The 21,919-nt window shown below is 36.6% G+C and overlaps 1 protein-coding gene across 2 annotated transcripts in view; it reads right to left on the reverse strand.

The window, feature by feature from the left end:
• Positions 1-8,973: 8,973 nt before the first annotated feature.
• The window catches only part of GTF2A1 (general transcription factor IIA subunit 1), a 32,386-nt gene continuing 19,440 nt past the window's right edge, over positions 8,974-21,919 (reverse strand). For both annotated transcript variants that reach the window (XM_074868544.1, XM_074868545.1), the window contains 4 exons: positions 21,021-21,154; positions 19,845-20,165; positions 17,676-17,765; positions 8,974-13,570 (listed from right to left, as the gene is read on the reverse strand). In XM_074868544.1, coding sequence (XP_074724645.1) covers positions 13,463-13,570; positions 17,676-17,765; positions 19,845-20,165; positions 21,021-21,154 — 653 coding nt within the window. In that variant the 3' untranslated portion in view covers positions 8,974-13,462. The remainder of the gene's footprint in view (positions 13,571-17,675; positions 17,766-19,844; positions 20,166-21,020; positions 21,155-21,919) is intronic.

Consider the following 21,919-nt stretch of genomic DNA (forward strand, 5'->3'; position numbering starts at 1 on the left):
GTCATTGTTAATGCCATTAAAAATCTAAAATATTGCATTATAGATTAATTTAGCTGGTTATTTTGAGGAGGGGCATACATCCATTTTTGATTGTCACCAAACTTTGAAACCAAAACTGCTGAAAAACATGCATATAAAAATTTATGACCTCCTCTTCTGTGATCTGGACTCACCCAGTGTTAATCAGAAACATAAAGGTAGCTTCTTAAGTGTGCAGATCAGCAAAATTTCCTATTCTTGAAATGGCTGCATTTGGAATGCTCTGGCCATGTCTGAGAGTTCCACACAAAATGTGTTATGTTGAGATGCAACCTCCGCCCCCAGGTTCTGTCACCCTTCTGATACTGGAATAATCATTAGAGGGAGAAAAAGTTTCCTGAGTGCCTTTATTTAGTATCTCAGTAGCAGCTAAGACAATCAAGTTCTAATGGACAAACTGTACATTTATGTTACAGACTTCATAGATACTAGTGTACCCATGGAAAAGAAAATCCAAGCTTGACTCATATTCTTTTTCAGAAAGAGAGGAAAGACTAAATCAACATTTATTTTAAAAGTGCTTTTAAAAGTAACATGGATCACTTATTTCAGACCTCTTTTTACCTTAAAACAAACCAGAATATTTGTTCCATGGAAACCAGTAGGACACTGAAAAGATGTGGTGTGTTGGACTGACTGCAGTATGCTTTTGAATTAATATAGCTGTTTGCTGTCACTAATGGATGACAGAGATATTTACACATTAGTAAAATTTTATCTCCCATCACTGCATAGATTTTTTGTCTCTTAAAAGAATTCTGTGATACTGTCTTTATGAACAAAGTTTGATATTTCTGGTTTATGTCTTGCATATTCCTTCTTGTGTAAAAAATATTTAAAAAGCTATTGGAAAGATCCAGACAAAAGACTTCAAATAATTTATTTGCCAGTCTTTTTCTTGTAAATGTTTGTATTCTAAAGATATTCTCTTCCATTTCTGCTCTGATCAATCCCTTCAGCCATTTTTAGTTTTGTGTATACCCTTACATAATACTTGCTATTTTAAATATGCCTCAGCAAGATGTATTATTTCTGGCATTCAGTACATATTTTCTCTCTAGAATACTTCAGAAATAATGCAGAACATTGGAATAAAATGTTTTGTTTGAAATTGTAAGAGGCTCACCGCAAGTTTTTTCTGAATGTTTTAAAATATTTTTCCTATAAAAGAAGTTAATATTATTTCTCTTGCACTCAACTTCATCGTTCTCCTTGGCTGGCCCACAGCCAAAAAGACTGACCACACCACACAGTTTGACAGAGGTTTTGGGTTTTTCCCCACCACTATCTCAGAAAGGGATGTCCTAAATAACCATCTCGGACAGTGCAGCAAGGATAGAAAGGAACAGTAATAGTACTGCTGAGCTCTGGGGTTCCAAAACCATCATTAATTACATCCAAGATAATCTGAAGAATCACCTAAGAGCCACCAGGTCCTCTTCAAAAGACTGAATCTGAAATCTGATCTTCTCCATTCTCCTCTCTAAACCTAACGCATATGTGACAGCCACAGTGACTAAGAATTGAATACAAAAAAACACTTGCACAGTAAGAAGTTTGTGTGGTGGAGAGACTCTGCTGCAGGAATTCTCAGAATTAATCTGCCCATATGCAACCTTACAGAATATCCCTCCCTCCCTCGTACTAGGTCTTCCCTCAGACCAAATGCCTTGTCCCACATTTGCCAAAATTTATTCTGCCAAATTTTATGTTCAGTAATTCTCATCAGTGGGGGGAAAAAAAGTTGTTATCTTTGCTATATGGATCTTTGCATTACCTGGAAAAAAACACGTGAGGGACACTCCCACTGCTGAAAACTATCAAAGTGCTCAAATATCAGTTAACTCTTGACATACTCTCCCTGTCCCAGAAAACTCAGCTGACTTCAGTATCTCTGCACCTTGCCACTGCCTGTAATTCTGCTTCCCTCCCACATGAAGCTTTAGGGTGCAAGGAAAGCTCTTCGCAGTTGTAGATGCTAACTGGCATCAGCTAGGACAATTAAGCTTAAAGGCAAGAAGAAAATCCAACAGGCCAACAAGTGACAAGGAATAAACAGGTCTTTCTAGGAGGCCTATGCTGTTCAGTATGTGCACAAGGGACCTAGAAAAAGGAGTGAACAGTAAGATAATGAAGTATGCCGTAATATTAAGATATTCAGAGCATATGAATATGAAGGCTATGAAGAACTGTAGGAAGACTTCTTAAGACTGAATGACTGGCAAGAGGAATTCAGTGTAGATAAAGTGATACATGTGGTAGAAAAGACAAACTGACATCTTAAATGATGTGCTCTGAGCTGACAACCCCAATTCACAAACAAGATCTTAGGAGTACAGTAGATAAGTCTGTGAAGATACTAGCTTATGCTTCCTGGACATCAAAAAAGCAGATCAAATTATATTATTGGGAAAGGATCAGAACATAAAACCAGTAATTATTAGATCACTGTATAAATCTGCACCTTGAATAATGTAGCTCTTATCTCTGCAACAGAAAAACAATATAATAGAATTAGTAAAGATCCTGACTAAAGCAGCAAGGAGAATGAAAGGATTGGAGTTACAGCTAAGGAATCACTAAGTAGAATCCCTCAGACTGGAAGGAAGATGTCAAAGCTCGATAAAGTCATGCGCAGGCTGGAGTAGCTGAGTTACTTAACTTCTTGTCAAAGGCTGCTGTGGGTAATAAAGCTTACATGGGTTTATGGAAAGACTGAGAATCCATGGAAGGGAAATCTGCAGAAAGATAAAAAACGCACAAAACCTTTCTGTCTCAGGATGCTTCTGAGCTGCGAATTCATGGCAGATGGCATGGAGTACTTGGGAAGTGTATCACACACGCTTGCCTATTCTTTTATGCTTCACTCACCACACACTGTTAGCAGCTATCACAGTCAGTATTCTGGCACAGATCGACTTTCGGTCTGTGCCATGGCAGCCACTCTTCTTGTGTTCAAGCAGTTCCCCTATTCAGACTGCAAAGACAGCTTCAACTGCACCTTCCTTCCGTAGGCCTGACCACAGAGCCCGTGTAGATAAAAAAATCCAGCTGAGTGAAGAGGAGCATATCCCCTGTTCACAGCAGTACCTCAATGGATTTGACTGCATGGCTCAAGTGAAAGGGCAGAGGCTAGCTGCCTTCTCTCAAAACCCTGCAGAGAAATGGAAAGAGCCAATGTAACCACTCTTCAGAGCTTCAGGTAGCTCTGAGATTTCAGATTGGAGAATAGAAAATCCTGTTTCGGGGTGGCAGAGAATGCCATTATTTTCTCTACATAAACTTCTGTGATTCTATTTGCATAATTTGGTGGTAATATATATGCTATGAAGGACTTTTTCATTCTTGGACACTGTAGAAAAAAGCTGCAAAGTCAAGCTGGAGCCTTCGTTATGAGGACTTGGGACTTTCTCTCAGCAATTTATTTTAAACTGGCTATAGATGACCTCTGCTAGTCCTCTCTCTCTCTGCCTACAGAGAGATGTGGGGTTTTTCTGACTGAGTAGGCATCTGTTCTAGATGACAACATCTGCAACAGGTTAGCTATAGTCAAAATGAAGCACACACTGCTATGGTATCCTGGAATCTGAAAATAGCATGAGTAATAAAAAGTAAATTTCAAATCACTACCATAGCATTTTAGTTTATTAACATAAAATAAATGTACTTTTGTTTCCTTTCTTGCTAGATAATTTAAATATTAATGCTCACAGTATAACCTTTGGAAAATCTGTACCAAAAAAATTCCCTAAAAAATGAAGTTTGATTTCAGCAGACCTCCTATGTTTATGTGTTAAAATTAACCAATCCCTTCCTTCCAGGCTGTTTGGGCAGGCTGATGAGTAACAGCAGCATAATCTGTATTGTATTTCTAAGAGATGCCAGGCATCCTTACTCTAAAACCACTCAGTAATCAAATGGCTTCTGCGTTGCAGTTAAAATTGGACAGGGTCAGACACAAAATTAGTTAGATATCATGCCTTTCTGTTATGTACTCCCCTCCTCCTCGGTAGGGATTCTGAAAACACATGACATTATACTGCACTTTGATGTAGGTTTTGTGGGCTAAGGCACAAGGTGTTGAAGGGCCATCATCATGCCCCGGAACAGAAGATGGTTAAGAGGTCTTAGTGACGCACACGGAGAGATTCTGACAGCATCATCAACTTAGAATTCACACTGGTTCAATAACACATCTGCATAAAGCTGAAATACTTTTGATCTGTTTAGTCACTTCCATCTGACCTGACTTATTTTTGTGTGACTAGAAACCATGATGTGAAAGTGAACAAATGGAGGGTCTATGAGGTCAATACGCAGAGAGTTCATCAGCAGAACCTGTCAGTTCTAACTTCCTAACCCATCCCACACCTGCCCTCCCATGCACACACACTGGTATGAATTACCACACTACGTCAAATTACCAGGTTCTCAGACAGGATACCAATCCTGTGGAAATTTGTGATTTTTGTAACTGTCTGTCCTTATTTTCCACCCTGAAAATACTGCGTAACTATTCTAAAACATGGAAAAGTCTCATCAACTGTAGCCCAGGACTTGGACCCCATCGGGCCATCCTGGACTTACTCCTTCCAAGAGCTTAACTTCTGCAGGATTAATATGAATCAACTTGAATCCTACCCTACTGTTTTGGGTAGGAGCTTTCTGTGCTGTTCTGATTACATACAATGCCAAACCTTGTATGTATGGTTATCTGAGGTTGTATCTTTACTGTTGCACATCTGTGCAGTTCAGTTGAATTAATTCAGTTGAATTAATCAAAGCTCATGAAGCTTTATTAATTATTTAGAAGAGGAGCCGCCACTCATTTTGGTTCTCAGCTATTCACTACATAGCTGTGATGACGAGTCTCCTCTAGGTTCTCTATTTTTCTTCTTTTAAGGAATTAAATCTGTTGTGAACGTAAGCTTCATTCACAACACATATCTAAGAGCTCAGTCATTATGAAGTGATTGGAATTGTTGGATTGTTACTTACATATATACTGTGATACTTTTTATAAGACCTACTTTGCTAGCAAGAAGAGACTCTCTGTTGCAAACACTGAGACTGGTAACTGGCTAGACTGCCAAACCCATGCTGGCTGTCTTACAGCAGAACAGTTTCAGCTGAAATGACAGCGGCTTTTCTTTGAGAAGTGAAGAAAAAATAACAGCACTCCCTGTCTTCTGTGAAGGCAAAGCTGCAACAAATCAAATCCAAGCAGTAACATGGGTTGTAACAAACTTCTCACTGCAAATTCTGAGACACTGTCTGAATGTCTGTCTTCTCCACAGCTTGTTGCTGACTGGCATATGCACAATAGCACCAAAATACCAAGCAGCATAAAGGCTGTGTTTGGGCTGCATGTACAATGCTACTTTCAGTTTGACTGGAGTGAAAGAATTCCCTAAATCATATGTGGATTACTGCTGCTGCCTAGAGGGAGCTGTGGAAACAACAGATCAACTCTTTTTTCAGCCAGCTACAGATTTGCAATTAAACCCAGCAATAGTATGTCAGTATGAAGTAGCAAGACATGTATTTTGGTAAAAGGCAATTAGGTAGGGTGGCCAACGCACTGACAGATGCACCTTCCCATGAAAAGTCCAGGAAAAAAAAATATCAGGGTTTTTTTTTATTCCTTACATACACTTCTTTTCTGGCGACTTAAATATGTTTGCACTCTTTTTTTTTTTTTAAATGCTGGATACCTTATCTTTATCCTCTGTGCTCTCTCAGTTTCCTCCTTCCAGATTCTCTTGACATCTCCTTTCTCTCCTATGGAAGAAATCCCATGCTCTGTTTGATGAAGTACTTTACATTTTCCACCTATTATCTAAAGTTATTTAAGCTACATGGCAGCATATATACAGCAATCTCAGGGATAAATTACAAAACTGTTTAAGGATATGACAATGATTTAGAAGAGAAAATGAAAGCCAAAAGACATTGTGAATAAACATTGACAGCAACTTGATCTGCTAAAATTAAGAACTGCTCCACTTCCCCTCTTTCCCCTCCCAAAACAAACTTAAGTGATATGTGCAGAAGTGTCTGTGCTGTGAATACATTTCTTCTTTAGCTAATGAATTTTTAACATTGGTATTACCATCACACTTACCAAGCCATTTGTCAACTCTCTACACAAACACAGAATTTTCCTAGATGCTGCTTTAATGTTTTAAGATTAAAACTACTTATTAAAATCGACAGACACATTTAGTCCACAAAAAATAGTATGTCAGAAATATTATTCCCAGCACTAATGCTTTGTCTTTGTTAAAAGCTCGAACAAGGTAAACTCAGAAGAGTTTCCATCCTGCAAAAATTCAGGTTTTCTGGAAAAAAAGGCAAGACAGAACAAAACCTACAAGCAGATTTTCCACAGGGTAAATTGTGTGATACATCCTTTTTAGACATGCTGTACTCCCCAGAACACTATATGTTCCCCAGAATACGTTACCTGTTGAATCCGGACAGCGCACCTGAAGTTAGTCAGTTGCTCCTCCAAGGGCAAAGGTCTGTTCAAAATCCTCAGCTGTTGGTATAGCAGGACGCAGGAGGAGCCCTATCTGCAGGGACCTTGCAGCAGGATTCCTAGGAGAAATGGGAATAAGCCTTTGGAAATATCAGGAAGCCGGGTGGTTTGGCAGAAAAGACTGCCTTCCTTGTTATGCTAGTACAAACCATTTTCTCCATCACCAGCTAGAAAGGGGTTTTCTTTACCTTGGCATTAAATCCTGCCAACTCTGGCACTTGTAAAGCAGCATCCCAACTCTCTTGGGATTCAAACGTAGCTTCTGTTCCACACATCTAGAGGGCTTGGCTGCAGCGCAGTTCTGCTTCATTTGGTACCTCTAGCAAAGGAAAAGCATTTCGACCTTGACAGAATCACACATCCACAAAGAACAAATTTTTTGCATTACAAAGATTTTTTTTTTCTTTTATAATTTAATGATAATCTTTGTTTAGGATTTGTTACAGAAATATACTTACAAAAATTAAACACTTGCTGTTTTCAATTTCGGTAACTTTTTGTTTACAAAACAACTAAAAAATGAAAATAAAAACAACAAAGTGTAAACCAAATACATCCAGCTATGTGTCTTAGGCATTTTAAAATACCAGCTCACCAATATCCATCTTCGGAGAGAGGCTTTTGACTTATGGACGTGAATAGGCAATTCAGTATCATTTGTAATGCAAAGTGCTATTTGCAATTATTTATGTTTCCATATTACCTCATTATTTCAGATAACCCTCTTTCAGGTCACACAAGGACATGCACATTTATACTATGTAAAAAGATGGAACTGCACAGGCATTTCACACAAAAATAATTGGGAAAGTCTTTAAAGAAAAAAATTGTCATAAAACCAATTTTTTGAATGTTATGTATCCACACTAAAGGTCAAAAGTAGCTGAACTGCAGTTCATTTTGATGTCATTACATCTGAAAGGATTAGAGTGGTTTTGGCATAATCCCATTACTGGTGAAAAAATAAGTCTGAAAAAAGAGTAACAGGAGTCTGCTCTGAAAACAAGTGGCAAGACCTTCAGTCTTTAACAGAGTATTTTACAGTCCGGGATAGAAAAACCAAAAGAAAACAGGAACTCCAAAGTTGATACAGTTTAAGACAAGTTGTAAGGAATGATGTGTAGTTGAAACTAAATGGGGATATACTGAAAGCTATGCAATATCCCAAGATTCTTATTCTCTCATACCTCTGCAACTAAAATAAATAAAGCCATAAAGAACTCAAACTAATAGGAAAAAAAAATAAGGTATTTTTAACTATATTTGATTTTGGCCAAAAAATATCTTTGAAATACTTTGCTCATGCACAGCTGAGAGTACAATTAACATTCACAATTATAATGTTCTCATCCTTCCTTACAGGGATGACATCCAGCTTTTTTTTGGGTTTTAACTTGAGCTTGCTATGAATTTGTCAGCATTCTGCTTTCCCTCCTTTTTTAGGGTCCTTTTGAACATATTTTGGCCAGAACAACAGACCATTTTTCCAAGCCGCTTTTTTCTTACACAGTATGCAAGCTCTGACAGCAATTATCTTTTTTGGTAAAACATCATAATTTCTGATAGTTATTTATCCAGACTCATCTCCAAATCCTTTTCAAGATAACAAGTATGGCAAATTTTATGGGAAAAGCAGTACTGTTTTTTTAATACTTGCCCAAGTGTCAAGGGCTGGAGGGCTACAAAACTATTAGGGAAAAAAACCTCTTAAGAATTAGGAAAAAAATACCACTCTATAGATTCTTTGTTTCCTATACCTTTATAACACTACAGCTAAAAGATTACTTCAAAATCATCGCATTCCAAAATACAGCCCTCCATACAGGCAGTACAGCCTACAGTTTACATTCTTTCTAATGATGTATAGAATTTCACATTCAAAATTTAGGTTTAAAAATAAAGCATGTCATGTCTCAAGATACTGCTTCTAGCCAGGAACTAAAAAGATGTCACCTGCTTACACTAGAAAGCAGTTCTGTTAAATCAGTTTCACTGATGAAGATGAAACCTTTAAAATCAACCAGCTATCATCCAAGAACTGTGTATTTTATTTCTCGATATTATCTTGCATTTCCATTTACAGGACTAACATCCAGATGGCACACCAAGTTCTTAATCAATCTTGCCTCAACACCTAAGTCTCAAGTTACCATAGGGAGCAAATTCTTAAATAAATATGGAAGTCTGGCCTTAAGATTAAAATGTGAACTTTTTTATAACGTTGTGATGATGTCAAAGGGAAAGTCAGCAAGGCAAATTCAATAACTAGGTGACAGTGAAGTTACCTGCGTGTGATGGAAATAAATTCATAATCTTCAGTGTTATTATGTAATAGTCATTAAACTTCATGTATTAAACAAATGCGCATGCAAGATAGTAAATGAAGTGGCAAACATTTTTAAATAACATCTTTAATTAAAGTTTTTGCAAAGGCAAAATATTAAACTTAAAATAGGTCTTAGTACATCAAAATACTAAGTTCTCTAATTGTATTCCAAGCATGGCCTTTGAAACATAATATCCTGTATATCACAGAGGAGCAACCTTGATCTGCAATTGTACAGAATGAATTTTACAAACATAATAAATATATTTACCCCCTTACACATAACAGTATATGTACAACAGCAGTTGACAATAGTAGCTCAGAACAGCAAAAAAGGATATTCCCCCACTCCATAATCTATTGGTACCCTATGCACTCTGGGACATGTCTCATTGGATGACTGTACATATAGCTAACCCAACATAGTTCTTCCTGTCAAAAAAAGCTCCTTTTGTTCCACAATCTAATCCACCAGATAATAATTAAAAGACACACTGCATGAACTGCCTGAAAAAAGTAGACAACAGGGAAACCAATGGACTGGTTTTTACACATTTCCCAACCAATCACAGCAATGGGAAAACAAGACTTAAGATGCCAGACACCAATACAAAACAATATGGAAGTTTCTTCATCTTGTATAGTCACTAATCTCAAAATCTGAAAAGAACTCTAATTTCAGTCGGGGGTGTGTGGGTGGGGTGGCACACAGTAAACCCCACGATGCTGTGTAAGGCAGCCCAGTATCAATCCAGTGTGCATTATCCTAAAACCACCGTTCACTTCCTGGACATCTTATTGCATTCTATTAGGAAGCTTTTGCTTTGGGGAAAAATTTGGGGGGCTTTATTGTTTTTAAAGGAGCTTTTACAAATTGAAGAGACTGAATCAAAATTAACTTTAGTTAACACGGTCTCTAACTCCTTCATGGAATTAAGAAATTTTACTCTGGTAGTGTTACATGGTGACACAATTACTGCTGTTAAGCAGTGGAATTATTTTCACAGACTCAATGAAGTTTACTTTAACACTCCTAATTGTGCAGCAGAAATAGAAAAAACATTTATAAAAAAATCTGTTACATGACACAACATGTTCTTTGTTCTTTTCTAGAAACTGTGCTTCAGAATCACATATCATATTATTGGAAATAAACTCAGACCACAATTATTACTTTAAATCATGTTTAGGAAACTGAATGATGTTCAAATGCAACTTGTGAGTACAATGCAGGAATAAGGAGTATGAAGCCTCAAAGAAATCTTGTCACTAACCAGCAAGTGAGGGGGAATAAAAACATATTTTATTTAAATAGTCCAACATAAAATCCCTTATGTGACTAAATTCTCTATTATCTCAACAGAAAACATATTTCAAATTGTTTTCAACTTAGATGTTTTAAAATGATTGCACACACTAAAACCCAACAGAATTAGAGCAAAAAAGTTGATTTTCTGATTGAAGTTGAAGCACTGCAGGAAATTTACCCTCTCAGGAATCAAAAAGAAGTATTGTCATACTGGCAAAACAGATATTCTGCAAACTGAAAAGGCACAAGATTCAGAATTTTGCCCAGCTGTTCTACAAGTTTCCATCAGCCATCATGGTTATAATTATGAAGTTATCCTTTCCCATTTTCTTCCATCATAAAAAGGTGCTCCATTATCTGTGCAAATTTTAACATAAGCCCTCTTGAAATCATTAATTGCTTCCATAATACTGAACTATTTAAATGGGGGGAAAAAAAAACCAACAACAAAAACAAACAGCTATTTCCAAGGTGGGGGCTGGGGGGCAGAGAAATCATTTATGAACTACGAACATGGGAATCCCTTGGCCTCTGAAAGGAATGGTTTCTTTGGAACCTAATGAAATGGTCTGTTCAGTTACATTGTTAAAACCATTATTAAAAATTCAAGTACAATAATAAAATTAAGCAAACTACATTCTTACAGCAAGCTGCTACAATAAAATGAAATTTAAACATGCTTTTTGATTTAAAAAAAGGAACACTTGATGTAGCAATAAGAGCACAGTTTGGTATGTTCATGTTTGACTGGCTTTCCAAAAACTTCACAGGTATTTGTATTCGAAGACAAAACTTCTTATCTGAAAAGCATACCATACAATTAGCTTGCAAGAGACTGTGCAAGTTCAGAAAGCTTCTATCATCCTTCAGAACAGGCTAAGCTTAAGTTACCTTTAAAGTTTTGCTATTCCTTAAAAATAAATAAAAAGGCTATGCAGCTTCTAGTATATGTGTGTGGGTGAAAAAAAAATCACTAAGATGTACAAAAACAAAGCCTTGTACAAGTAATCTGGGTTCCAGTAGTATAAACAGGAATCTATACCTAAAGAGATTTTTTTTTCCTTTTATTAGTTTGGTTGTGCAGACTTATGGGAATTTTTCTGAAGTCTACCACTTAAGACTTACTGGTAACAAATATGGAAAAAGTGAGGGAAGGAATTAGTTGGTACATTATTAATTCATTGCAGTTGTACACGGAAGCGTCAACAATGGTAAAAAAATAAAAATAAAATATCTGCTTTGTTCAGAAGAAAGCAAACACCAATGAGTTTGTGATACCTTGAAGCCCCAAGCCAAAAATGCACTCTGAGGACTCCATTACTTAAGAATGAATTAGAAGAAACATCAATTAACTTTTCATAAAGCTTATGTATGTAGATGGCTAACCATATGGCTCTAGATATAGTCTACAGGCAGTTTAAGTCTGTATCAATGAGAGCACAGGTGTATAAAATCACAGCAAAAAAACCTCTCTTTACAATGTGTTTTGAGTTTTCTGTGTACTACCGAGACTATGAATGCACTTGGAGGCAAGTAAATCAGAGAGAATGAAAATTAGAGCAGTTGGTCTATACTGCTAAAATACACTTGTGACTTTGTTAAATAATGATTAAAAGTTTCATTCTCAAGCAAAAAAAGGTCAGAAATCATGGTTCAAATGTCTGCTTCTGAAAGTCTTCCCCAATTTAGTTAAAATTATCTTCACTGTGTCCTTTTTTCATCATCTTTCCAAGCACCCAATGAAACATAGAATTTTTCTGAAATGGTGAGCCACATGAGCATTCCTTCCTCAACAGTTTCTGAAGTATAATGCCCATTCCCTCTCCTCATTCAAAAGTAACTGCATTTCTGAAAGCAGGGTTTGCAAGGTATGCATGAAGAAGAGGTGTTCACTTCTCAGGAGAGGAAGGGAAGGAGGGGGGAGCAACGTTGTTGCTTTTCACAAAAACCACCCCAAAACCCACCACAAAACCACACCTCTGGAAAAGGCAGTGAAAAAGTGACTACACAAGGTTTAGTGCATCCGACCACTTGATTTCTGTTACCAAGACAGTCTAAAGATACTCTAACAAAATCTGTGTTCTCAAAGCTGTGCAGCTCTCTTCATGAAATTACATGCCACCTGGAAACTTTAGAGAGATTAACTGTTGCAGATAACTTATGGCTATACTTTCTAGTAAAGCAGATCCTTGATTAACAGAGTTGCAGCCAGGATGTTAGAATTTTTATGTGATTTTCTGTATTAAAAATTTAGTCATTCTTGTGGTCTGTTGAATTATTTGTGGATGTCTGGACTACATATGTAGTAAGCAGGTGAAGGAATGCATCTATTATGCCATTACCTAACACATTTGACTCCAAAGGTCTCCAAAGCCTTTTTTAAAAATCAATGCAACCTGTATTATTCGTTTCAGTGCAGTGATGCTGAACCATCACCAAACAGCAAGAATATAATTAACAAGTTAAGCAATCTGACTTTTAGGGCAGGGGGAGCTACAGGTGCTTAGTATTTAAAAAATACAGCCCTAAATAAAAGGTATCACTTACATGAAATTAAAATAATTTTGAAGTATAAATGATCATTTTACCACTTTGTAACTGCTAGGAACAACCACCTGTTTATGGGAAACTGAATTGAAAACAACAAATAGATATAATAATTAATGAGCATATCAGAATTAAAAATATTTTCCTTATACAAGTTATTTAAAATTTAACACCTTAATTCTTACCCTTCTGTACAAAGCTTGCACGCAGTTTAAGTAACATTCTGACCATCCTCACTACCAAAAGGAAGTGTTCAAAGCAAAGATTTGTACACACAATAAGCATTTTCAGATTAATAATCTATCAAAGGGAAGAGTTCCTTCAATCAGTGGAAGAAGTATTTTAAAATCTTAAATCAAGGAAAATGGGGGGGGGGGGGGGGGGAAGGGAAGGGGGAACAAAGCCTTACATGCTAAATACCAGCTGTAGGTACCTGTATGTAGAATTGATAATTAAGGTATTCCTAACACACAAAACCAGCTCCCAGACAATGCTATAGCTGCTACAGTCCATGGCTTGCTCATCTGAAGTAGTGTCTTTGTTGCCACATTTTACCTTTGTTCCAATACTTTTGCTTATTATTTCTGATGTGCAGATACACATTTTGACTGGAGTATACATCCAAGTCTCAACCTTTCCTGCTTTTGATTTTTTTTTCCTTTTACAGGGAGTTTTTTGTTTTGTTTTGTCTTTTAAAACTTCACCATTCTGCATCCCCAATGGCTTTGGAAAATACATAATCTCTTCCGTTAAGATTCATGATGCCATCTTTGAGATGAAATTTCCATTTATTTTTACTTCTATGAATCTGAAAACAGGGAAAAAAATTAAACTATTACTCTGCATCAGAAATAGGTAATAATGCGTAAGTAAATTATAAGGGCAAGGAAAAGTAAAAGTAACTATTAGACATACATTACTAAATTACTACAAATACCTTGAAAATCAACTCTGTATTTAGCTATGAAAAACAAAAACTATTTCTATACATAGAAGTATTTTCTGTTTTCATTGTTTAAACCAGGGACAGCAACTGTCATATAACCATGCAAGCACAGAGGCATTCCAAAATCCAAAGCATTTTTAGAGGTGGTTGAAAAGGAAAAAGAAAGATATATCCTCCTGTGCTGCTTTAACTGATTAAATTATCTTTCATATGTGAAACTCCACTTGAAAGCCAGAAATCCCCATTTCAACCACTGTAGCAGAAAGACTAATGTTTTAAACCAGCCCTTAAAGATTCAAACACTAAGTTTTATTATTTGCATCTCTTGTCTAAACTCCATTCTGCATGAAAACTAGTTGGATTATGTTATGTATAGATAGATAGGAGGCCTATTCAACTTTCTACTTCTAATATTAGAGTTTGACTCTGGGTTTCCATAAATTAAGATCAGATTAAAAGACAAGTGGATTATTTACAAGATTTTCAGTCTGAAAACCTCTACAGTACAAAATGCACAAGCTGATACATGTTCTAATCTTATATTCTCTGATTTCTTCTCAATAGTGAGTCATTGTATATGATTTACATTCCAATTCTCATTATAAAGTGTCAAGTGAGAAAAGTAACATCTCCAGTATTGGGGATGGCATGAAGCTTCAACTTTAATCTATAGGCTTCCCAGTTAAAATATTGGCCCTTTTAAGACTTTGTTTAAAAGAAATTTTTAAGATTAAGCTGAGAGATCAGTCCAGCTATTTGCAACAACCCAAGAAATACGAGGAGAGGAAAAGGGAAAAAAAAAAAAAAAAGAGAAGACAACATTCATTCCATTTTTGGTCCCCAAGGCGTCCATATTACAGAAGCTTGTGACATAATGGATCTTCAGGTTATAATGGATATTCCTGTTGACACAGGAGAAGATAAAGAATAAAACAACAGTTCTATTCATATTCTCTTTAAAAAAATATTCCATACAGAAGTAACTCTTCTCTCTTCATGCCCATTCCCAAATACTACCTGGCTACAGAAAGCAGGTTGACCAATGCGGTGAAGGAGATCAGAGGAGATACGAGGGCCACAAACAGTTGTAGTATTGGAAGACTTCAGTTATCTTATGCCTACTGAGTAAACATCAACGTGCAGCACTGAACAGTCGAGTCCTACTTCATGAAGATGCTAAACCAGGAACCCAAAAAACACAATCCTTTTCTTGCTTCAACACAGCGTACAGGGCTTAAGTTAGAAAGTATCACTAGAACTAACAGCAACTATGCAAGATAAACATTTTCCCAGGAGTACTAAGTAGTCAATAAATCCACTAGAAGAGTCTTTAAGTATATTTATGTTCTTATGTTTAATTTAAAACTTTTGCAGATAAAACATAAAAATATAATTAGGGGATCCAAGGAAAAGTTAAGAAAATTTTACAAAATGCTTAACAAGGAAAGCCATCCCAATTTTTCAATTTCCATCAAGGACAGGAAGTCTCATCATCTACTATTAGGGCTGTAGAAACAAACAGTAAAGTAATACCAGAACAGATATGACTACAGCACTCGATCAATTATTAGTACTATTGTTTGGTCTGTGCTGCCTTTAAGCTAAAAAGTCAGTGACAACAGCAAATAAATGAACATGGAAAGGTCTGGCTTATATATTCTATTTGCCCTTCCAAATGGCATTCAACAAAAATCCCTCATCAGAAGCATCTGAGCTGCCATGAGGTAAGAAGGAAGGTCCCCAGAAGAATAAACAACTGAATTAAGATGGGAAAACAAGGGTAAGATGACTGTTTTTACAGTGAAATGAGATCATTCCAGAAGAGATTTATGCTGGCTGAAGTCTGCATGGTTTAAGAATTCACTAATCATCTGGAAAATGACAAAACATCAGTGATGATACAAAGGAACAGTTACTGAAGAGCTGCAGAACGATGTTACTACCCTAACTCATTGTGTAATAAAACAATGGTGGCATTCAAGTATATGAAGGTAGTAACATGGAAAAAACAATTCCAACTTACAACGAGAGGCTGTGTGATGCTTAGTTGCCAGCTGGGGTTAAACCACAACACATGGATAGAAAAAATGATGGGTTTGAGTTGACAATTGCAAGTCAGGAATGCGAACGCAATGTTCTAGGACTTTTCTGTGAGAACATCAGCTCTGTGTTCAGTGGGGTCAAAAGCACACATGACCTATTGCAGAACATTCCTACACCACACTAAATTGAAGGTTCACCTGTGTTGTGAATAGCTCTGATCCTCCCTCAAGCTTATCCACCTGTATCAAGTAAGATACAGAAGAATAAAACAGATCTGGAGAATGAAAGTAAGAATAATCAAGTGTTTGGACAGCTGTACAAATAACAATCAAGCGAAGTGTAGCTCTGATTTCAAAGAGGTGACTGAGGAGGATTACAATGGTCTGCAGTATCATAAAAGGCACTAAGAAAGCAGAGGAAACACTCCTCTAAATAAAGAACTAGGAGGTATCATATGAAACCAATGGGTTAAAAATTATGTAATTCTCCACACGCACATAATTCATTTATGAAACTTCTTATAAGGCAAAGTTTACAAGGATTCAAAAAAATAATCAAATTAAATTCTGACATATTAAGAAAAAAACCCTCTGCTGGCCATTTGCTACAAAGTCACTATCTGTCTCCCTCAAGAGACAATTCACAGAAGGATGGTAAAATGCTCTACATGAGCATCACTACCTGTCTGCCCTTGTCTCATTGTTCCAGAGGCACCCACCATGAGCTGATGCAGGACACTGTGCAAGAGGGAACTCTGCTCAGAACGGCTGACCTGATCCTGTATAGAGACAAACTGAACAATGATTGCTGGGTAAGTGATGAAGTCCTTTCAGAGCAAGTGATACTAGAGGTTAACGATGGACACTGTTCCCGAGTGAGTTCACATTCTTAACTTTTAAGAGGGGGAGGATTTCAAAGGAGTTCCTGTTGCTCAGCTTTAGCAGCTCCCAACAAGCTTTTCTGACTGCTATTCTGAGGTCCCTCACTAGCCTCACAAACTGCCTTGAAACTAACAGTTTTGTATTACAGTCTGGAGGAGACAGATGGCTAGGATGTAGATACTGGTACCACTTTCCTCTATCTTAAATTCTGTTGAATCTGATGACAAGTCTAAGCAGTCTGGGCATAACTGAAGATTTTCTAACCAAGCCATTCGCAATGTAGGAGTTTTTATTCAACAAGCTTACAACTTTTTTCTGCTTTAAAAATAATCCTTATTCATCGTAGTCCAATTAATCTAGTAAAGGAAAAGAAAGAAAATCCACACTGAATAATCTTTCCGCATACTACCTCAGTAAAAAGCTGCCTGATATCTTCTAGACAAACGTAAAACAACTCCAGACATAGATGAATCCTTGCATATCCCCAGGCAAATATGCAAGAAGAAATTAGTCATTATAGAGGAGGCAAGACAGTTCAGCAGAATTTAAAGCAAAATAAGCAAAAGCATTCCACATCATCATTTCAGTGATGCATAGCACAGAAAGAACCTTCTCTTCTGATATCTATTCTATCATCAAGAGGAGATCTTTTTAGTGACCAAGAAAGTTTTCCACAAGACTAAATCATAATGACTACTTCCACTCATGGACACAGTAAATGTACAAACTGACTTACAATAGTTCACTTCTCCTGAGCCCAGAGGACTGACCTTTTGTTAAAGGTCACAAGAAGACACGATGAAGAAAAAGAAAACGCAGCCGTATTTTTCTGAATTTTACTCATTGCCAAGTTTAGAAAAAACATGTTACACAAACCTGTTTTGAAAACAAACAATAGCTAATTCTTACATTACCATTCACATTATAACCTTTGCAGATCTACCTGTACTTAACAGTTACAAAGATGTTACTTAAAAATTATGACTTGATAGGAAGAAGAACAGAGAAAGTAGAATTCTTGGATTCTGTTCTGTAGAGATTACCTTATCATACTGGCACACAACAACATTTTCCGTATCGAACAGTTCTTGTCCTTCCTCATCACTCACATCATCTTCACTGTTAAGAGGCTCCTGAAAGAAACACGTGCAAAAAGTTATGTTGTTTAGTAAGATCAAAGCTGTTGCTTTGATTACTCACATGAGGCTTGCCTATGAACTACAGGACATAAAATGCATTTAAGGTGGGGAATATCAGGCTTTCCAGCGGAGGGCTGATGCACATACACTTTCTTCCTGCCCTCCATCCTGAGAAGATGTCCTTACCAATTTTAGTCTGGAACTTCAGTGTCCAGGCCAGATCCCGGACACTGCAGCCTTTTGTCACCACAACCATTCTTGCTCCTCTACTGTAAATGTTCTGGTGCTTGCAACTTGTCTTTAGAAAAAAATTTATCATTATGCAGATTTTAATTTTTCTAAAGCATCTAAGCAGTGGAAAGTTAGTCACATCACTCCCTGTGTGCCATTAAAAATAGAAACTCCATGACTTATTCACATTTGATGTACCACACAGAGAACATGCAAAAAGTTTTTACAGGAGGGGAAAAAAAGATGCTTTAAGATGATCTTGCATAGATACATACAAAATAACTTCTCCAGACCTTCTAGAATGTATTTACATGTCCCTTAAAAATTACTTACATTTTTTTCCTCTTCCTGCTCACACCCTGTTCCAGCAGAAATTTCGGGGGTTTTTTAATCTCATTTAAATAACAAACATTTCAAAAGCTAAAACAACCTTCAATAAACACAAAACAACTTTTCTGAAGTCTTCAGTATAATCTTCATCTTCCCACCTACTCCCAAATGTATAAGCTAAACGGGGGAGATGCTAGTGAGAGAAGAAAAAGGTGTACTAGAAGTCCTAATTCCTTCCAAAGTAATGCTATATTTAAGTGACTTCAAAAGCTTTAAGGAACTGGTCCACTCATTATGTAGCTGCTGATGAACAAAGGTAGCAAAAATAACAGTAGATCTCTGGCATGCTGATAAGAAAGTCTTGGCTTATAAAAAAATTTCCACAGAAATGCTAGCATTAAGGCACTATTAAAGAACAATTAATATTTAAGCATGATGACCTATACTTAAGGTAACTATTAAAACATCCAAACTGACATCTGTGCCAATCAATATAATGGAAAGGTGACGTGAACCCAACCAGTAAGTTTTAACTAAATAAATACTGTTAGACACCACTGTAGATGTACTACAGAAAAATCTGATTTAACCCCTTTATAAAAGTTTTACCTGCATATACTGCATGAGTGATACAGACTGTGAAATGCTATATATGCTCCTCAGAGTGGCATTTTAAATGGAATCTTAAAATTGGAAAGGCTGCAGAGAACTGTGGAAGTGATCTGACAGTTCAAAACGCATTTTAGGGAGTTCCAAGTTCCCTGTCAGAGACTGAAATAACAGTCCTTTTAACTTATTAGTACCCGTCTCCCCCCCACTTTTTTTTTTTTCAATTCCTTATTAAATGGGCCTTTTTGGTGCAATACACAAAAACTTAGTAAGAACCAGTGGCTCGAGTCCAAAACCAAGCCAGCTCAAGAGTCTAAATTAAGAATGCAACAAGTCCTATCTCCTGATTTCATTAAATCAAGGTCTAATGTTTCTAGAAGGTACTTTATAATCAAATTTGAGTTCTCAGGCGTGTTCTAGTGTAACAGAAAGCAACAGAATCATCAGTGAGATACAGGTCAGACCACACCCATCGGTTGGCTCAGTGAACTAAATATAGGCTCTCCTTTCTGTCAATCTTCCTAACACCTTGCTTTTGTATGCACTCAGTCCCAACTGAAGCTGCCTATTTCTGTTTGCTTATGAAGGTTTCATAATTTCATGGCTGACCTCTCCATAACATCAGAAATATTACTGCTGAAGTTTTTAAAAGGACATTCACAACAATTAACAGTTTTTGCTGTGACCCCCGCCTTCCCCACATGCATTTCAAGGTGCTTTGCTAATACAGTTTCCACAATTTCAATATGGAAAATAAAGAACTTGGAGTACAAGAATAAAAGTTATATTCTCAAAGTTACTGGAATATAATATTACTTGAAGCATATAGTTTTCTTTCAAATATTGCAAAAAAATTAAAATGAAACAGAAGCATGCTCCAGTCTTCTGAAATAATAAGTTTACCTCTTCAACTTGGCCATCTTCACCCCCATCTTTTTCTTTGTCTTCCTCTTCATCATCATCATAGTCTTCTTCCTCATCTTCTTCTTCTTCAGACGATGTGTCCCCTGCTCCATCAACTTGGAGGACAAGTGGTGCTTGTGGTTGTGCCTGCTGTTGTTGTGGTTGCTGCTGACCAGCTGCAGGAATCTGTGCTTGAGCTGGTGTAGGGGCAGCCACTGTTGTAGGTATGACTTGTGTTTTATTTCCTGTAAACAGGATCTGCTGAGGCTGAATAATCACTCCCGTCTGCTGGGAAATCCCTCCAGGGATAGGAGCCAAAACCTGATAGAATATCATTGCAAGTACTGTGGCTGCTAACACAATACACTACCACATCACTTACAGAAAACAATTAAAGCATATCAATCTGACTTACACTAATTAGAGAAACAAGAGTTACAAATATTCCACCTATATCAGATAGATAATTTAATCACCAATAACATACCTTCCTTCACTACTTGGTGTTCATTTTCTGCATTTTGCATTGCTAAATCTAAGAAAACCTACTGTCTTTCCATACTAAAACACCACCATTAACACCACACCCGAGTTCCAAGCACAACAGAATGTTTAAATTCAAGTAAAAGATTATTTTTAAACCTTCTCCATAAAACATTTAACTTCAAACTCTCTACAAATTGTTATTCATGCTTAAACTGCAGAACTGTGACACAATGCTAAATTCAATGCTCACACAGTCTGGTCACACAGTTGACCTTGTAGCTGATCAAAAATCCTCATAAAACATACTGTGTTCACTACCAGAATAACCAAGGTGGGGGGTGTGTTTGTTTTAGGTATTTTCTTCTATGTGTTAGGTGACACAGAATCATTTTAACTGATAAACACATTTTTTAAAGGATGGAGACTAGGATTATGCACATAACTGTCATTAGGGGATGCACAAAAGAAATTTTAAACTGCAGCCACTCAGAATTTGGCAAGAATAAAAGTGACATTGAAAATGACATTTCAAAATTGTTCATTTTTAAGAAACACACTTAACACATTTTTTTTAAAATATATCATTTCTGACTTTTGTGTTCTATTTCAATTTGCTCACAGAAATGCAAGCCTCTTTAGTAATTATTATCATGTTTTTTCTTTCAAGTATACTCAAAAATTTTTCTTTACCTGCTGTATAACAGGTGCTTGTACTCCACCAGGCTGCATTTGTGGTATGACCTGCTGCTGTAGAACAACTGACTGCTGTGGTTGAATGATATACTGAGCTCCATTTGCAGTTCTAACTACTTGGAGGATCTGGCCTGTAATAAAATAAATATCGAATTAATCAAATGTAGAAATGAACTTTTAAAATTTTCTTAGTTTAGAAGCTTGTTTTCTGGAAGAACACTGATGACAAAGAAGAGCATTTATGTTTCACTTTCACCAGTGAAAAAATACTATGCTATTGCAGCTGTGTCAGAAACAAAGAACTAGCAGGGTTGTTTACCATCTAAATACTATCATGAGGTATGCAATCCAAAAATAATTTTACATATGCAACCCAAAGTCTAATCCTTTAACACCAGACAGTATTTTAAATATTAGCTCCCACTTATGACCGTACCTCATGTTTCAGAAGATAGATTTTACAGATAAAAAGACAAATGAACATATACCAAAATAGGAATACAGGTATTCAATACCACAAAAATTCTATCCACTGCTAACACTGTGGTATTTCCAGGGTCTTGTCAGATGATGTCCTTTCCTTTCCCTGATTACCACAGTACAGGAAATTCCTTTTTGTGTAACTTTCTTTGCAATATTATTGTGCGGTTGTCTTTTTGAAAAATCTATCCTTACACTTATTATCCACCTCTCCTTTCTGTTCCCATAATGCCTGTACCCAATCTTCTTTTATTATCCCTATAGCTTTATCATTTTATACCTTTCTTCACAAAATACATCTACGACTCACACACCCTTCAGGGGCGGCCTCCAACTCTGAAAAGCAAGACCTAAGATATATTCCAACATTAGTTTTTCACATTTCTCATCAGAAAGATGGAAGAGAAATTAAATTA

This window comes from Strix uralensis, chromosome 4 (assembly GCF_047716275.1).
Source record: "Strix uralensis isolate ZFMK-TIS-50842 chromosome 4, bStrUra1, whole genome shotgun sequence".
NCBI classification, from domain to species: Eukaryota; Metazoa; Chordata; class Aves; order Strigiformes; family Strigidae; genus Strix; species Strix uralensis.